Below are 3,227 nucleotides of genomic sequence, written 5' to 3'. Positions count from 1 at the left end.
GACCCCCCGCCGGCCCCAGCCCGGGCCCTCCTGCCTCCCACTGCCCTGGGGGCCTCTGCCAGGAGGCCCCAGAGCCACTCCAGCCCCTGCTTCTAGGGTAAGTAGAGACTTTTTTTTTGGTTTTTTGGCCCTGTTGGGGGGCCGTAGCCCTTGTGTAGGGGCCATCACCCTGTGGGAGGGCAGCAAAATATGTATTCATGAATTCATGAAACCTGTATTTAGAGTTCACTTTATCATTATGATAAGAGACATGCTTTAACACTGTAGATGTATCAATAAAACATTGTCCAACTGATCACTGTCTCTGTTTCGCTCTCTCTCTTGCTCTCTTTATAGTGGTCTTTTGTTTTACTTGTGGAGGAACATGGATTTGGGGGTATTTTACAGAGTGACTTTGGGATTTTTTTTATCAGGGATTTTTCAGTTTTCCAGTAGGAAACACCAGAATTCCTGCTAGGGAAGCCAGTGTCAGGACCCTGCCTGCTCAGAGCTGGCACCTTGGACCCAGCTGGCTGTGGCTGACCTCCTGGCCCAATGGGGCCAGGAAGACATGCTTTGACAGTTCAAAGCAGGCCACCACACCCGGAACATCTTCTTGGCAATAGCTGCCCAGATGGCTGGGCAGGGGGCACACATGACAGTACTGCCACACAGAGGACAACCCTGCAGCCACAGTCCACTGGCAGCTGGCCCAGAGGTACAGATGTCTCTACTGGCTGTGCAGTCCCCATCCGGGTCCGGCAAGTGTGCAGCAGGTCACGGCCGGGCAGCAGCCCCCACTGCCAGACTGCTGCAGTGGGTAGAGGGTGCAGGGAATTCTCAGGGCTGCTGCAGCAGTCCAGCTGGCACAAGGGGTAGTGTCCCCAGGTACCATTTGGCTAGGCTCCAGAAGCTCCTGAGAGCGAGTAGCTCTGAGCTACGTGCCAGGGCAGCTTTCTGTACTGCTGGGGCCAAGACAGGGCAGCTTTTTACACTGCTGGGGACAGCACAGGTGCTGACCCAGGGCTCTAGCTTCCCCTGGCTACAGATCCAGAAGGAGCCAGGCAGGGTTATTTTGCCTCAAATGGCACAATTTGCTCCACAACAAAGTGCATGTCCAAGCACATGCGCCGAGACAAAAAGCCCCGGCTCAAATTTGCACCGCTTCTATTTGAGCTGCTTGCATGTATGGATGCACCCAGAAAATTTGACTCCCACTAAAATCTGAAGTGATAGTCGTTCTTTTTTTTTTTTTCCTCTTGCCCAGATTAGTGTAATGTTGTGATGCTACTCATGATAGATTAGAGTTAAGTGTATTGCACCCAAAAAACTGGATGAATTCCCAAAAGGTTCTGATGCTCATGAGGAAGACATCATCTGCTCTATTTACACTTGAGCTGGAAATTAGGTGAGGTAAAGTACTCATCTGAGACATCTTCTTTCCAGCAATGCTAAAAATGCTGCACAGGGGATATGTATACACACAATGAATTTACAAGTCTCAAAGTGAGTTGGAGGGCTAAATGATGTTTTAGCTATTTTTATCTGAACAGGTTTATACATCCCTACATGATGCATCTGAAGACTCAACACATCCTGAAAGTTCTGTGGGCAATAAATGTCTTGCAAAATAACTAAGGTAACCAAACATTAAAGGACGTGCGTCTGCTTTCATTGCTACTTTAATCAGTGTCAGCAGGACTCAAAGAAGCTAAATAAAGCTAAATAAAGTTGCATACACATTTCGAGCTAAATAAAGTTGCATACGCATACTCTTGAACCCTGTGCTCTTTCTATTGCAATAAACCTTTTTTTCCAACAAGAAAAGAAAAGCCAGTACTTAGCATGGACTGAAAAGTTTCATCATATAATCATTTGTGAGTATGCTTACCTTAAAGTCATTGTTGTATCTACCATAGTTTACTCGACCCATGTTTTCTACTAACAGGTCCAGATTTGCTCCAGCCTTTCCAGTTATATTTATCATAAGTGACTTGCGTCTTTCAAGGACTCCCTGAGGAATCTGTATTCCAAAAAGAAAAAAATAATGCAATCATGTAAGGGAGCAAAACACCAAGTATTATTAGACTGCAGTACTCATAGGTATGTCTGTTCTTACAAGGGAAAATATTCCACTTAGAAGTCAAAAGCCATCAGTTAAGTGGGTCAGACAGATATTCTATTAAGTGGTGTGTCTGTTATTCAAATAACTGAAAACTATCAGTTTCCTCAAAAGCAGGTGTACTTAATTCTACTAGTTTCAGTCAGTCAAAGCTCTGCAGACGTCTAATACCTACATAAGTTGTTAAAAAGTTCAGATGTCTGAAAACAGCTTCTACACTTTATGGGTGAAAATAAGACTAATGCTCAGATCAGGCTCATATGCATAACCTTATTTAAAAAGTCAGATGTTTTAGAATATGAAACAAATCAATATTCCTGCAGTCAATTCTGGAGGTACAAGAGAAACAAGGTCCATAAAGAAAATGTTAATATAATCTGATAGAGTGAAGAGGAGCAGGTCAAAGACAGGCCATGAAATGACTTCTCCCTTTGGTGAGCAGGAACAAAAATAGTGTTTGCACAGCTGCAGGTTGGGAGAGGGTGTGTGTAAATTTACATCCTGTACAATACATGTTTTTAAGTTTGTGCACAGAAAGCAGCAACAAAAGGGAAGATGTAGGTTCAGGCTTCAAACATTTGACAGATATTTATGTGACAAACCAGTAAATGAATCAATCTTCTAGATATTTTTGTTATTCTTATTGAGACCTTTTACCAATTTCAAATGGCTTTAACACTAATGGTCAGACTTACCTTAGAAACTGTGAATACAGACTAGAGTTTTGAAAGCTTTATTGAAAGTTGATGTAAGCAAACTGTATGATCCCCCCCTACCCGCCCACTTTACTTTATATTGAAGAATGTAAACTGCATTTGCATACATGCAGGAGGGAGATCATTAAACATACAAATATCTTTAATGGTAGTTGCTTAAAGTAGGTAAGACACACAAATGGATAGTCCTAATTTTGAACTCAATCCTTACCCCATCCACAGAGATATAAGCACGATCATGAACTCCATTGAGAGGTGAAATCAGTAGGGTTTCCTCACTATAGTTTTTTTTCAGGTTTGTCCTGTACAACACAAACCCAAAATACTAGAGGAAAAATAAAATTAGAGAATCAAGTTATTCTGGGCTTGAGATCAGGTTACAAGTTGGTTAACAATACCCAGCATTCCTG

General features: G+C 42.9%; 1 protein-coding gene across 1 annotated transcript in view; it reads right to left on the bottom strand.

The window, feature by feature from the left end:
* The window catches only part of LOC102379496 (beta-galactosidase-like), a gene marked incomplete at its 5' end in the record, with an annotated part of 11,803 nt that extends 8,661 nt beyond the window's left edge, over positions 1-3,142 (bottom strand). Inside the window, 2 exons of the mRNA XM_006037876.1 lie at positions 1,871-2,002; positions 3,029-3,142. Coding sequence (XP_006037938.1) covers positions 1,871-2,002; positions 3,029-3,142 — 246 coding nt within the window. The remainder of the gene's footprint in view (positions 1-1,870; positions 2,003-3,028) is intronic.
* Between the last annotated feature and the right edge of the window lie 85 nt (positions 3,143-3,227).

This window comes from Alligator sinensis, unplaced genomic scaffold, assembly GCF_000455745.1.
Source record: "Alligator sinensis unplaced genomic scaffold, ASM45574v1 scaffold1118_2, whole genome shotgun sequence".
NCBI classification, from domain to species: domain Eukaryota; kingdom Metazoa; phylum Chordata; order Crocodylia; family Alligatoridae; genus Alligator; species Alligator sinensis.
Note: the sequence above shows the minus strand (reverse complement) of the source record. Positions and strands in the feature narration are given on the sequence as shown.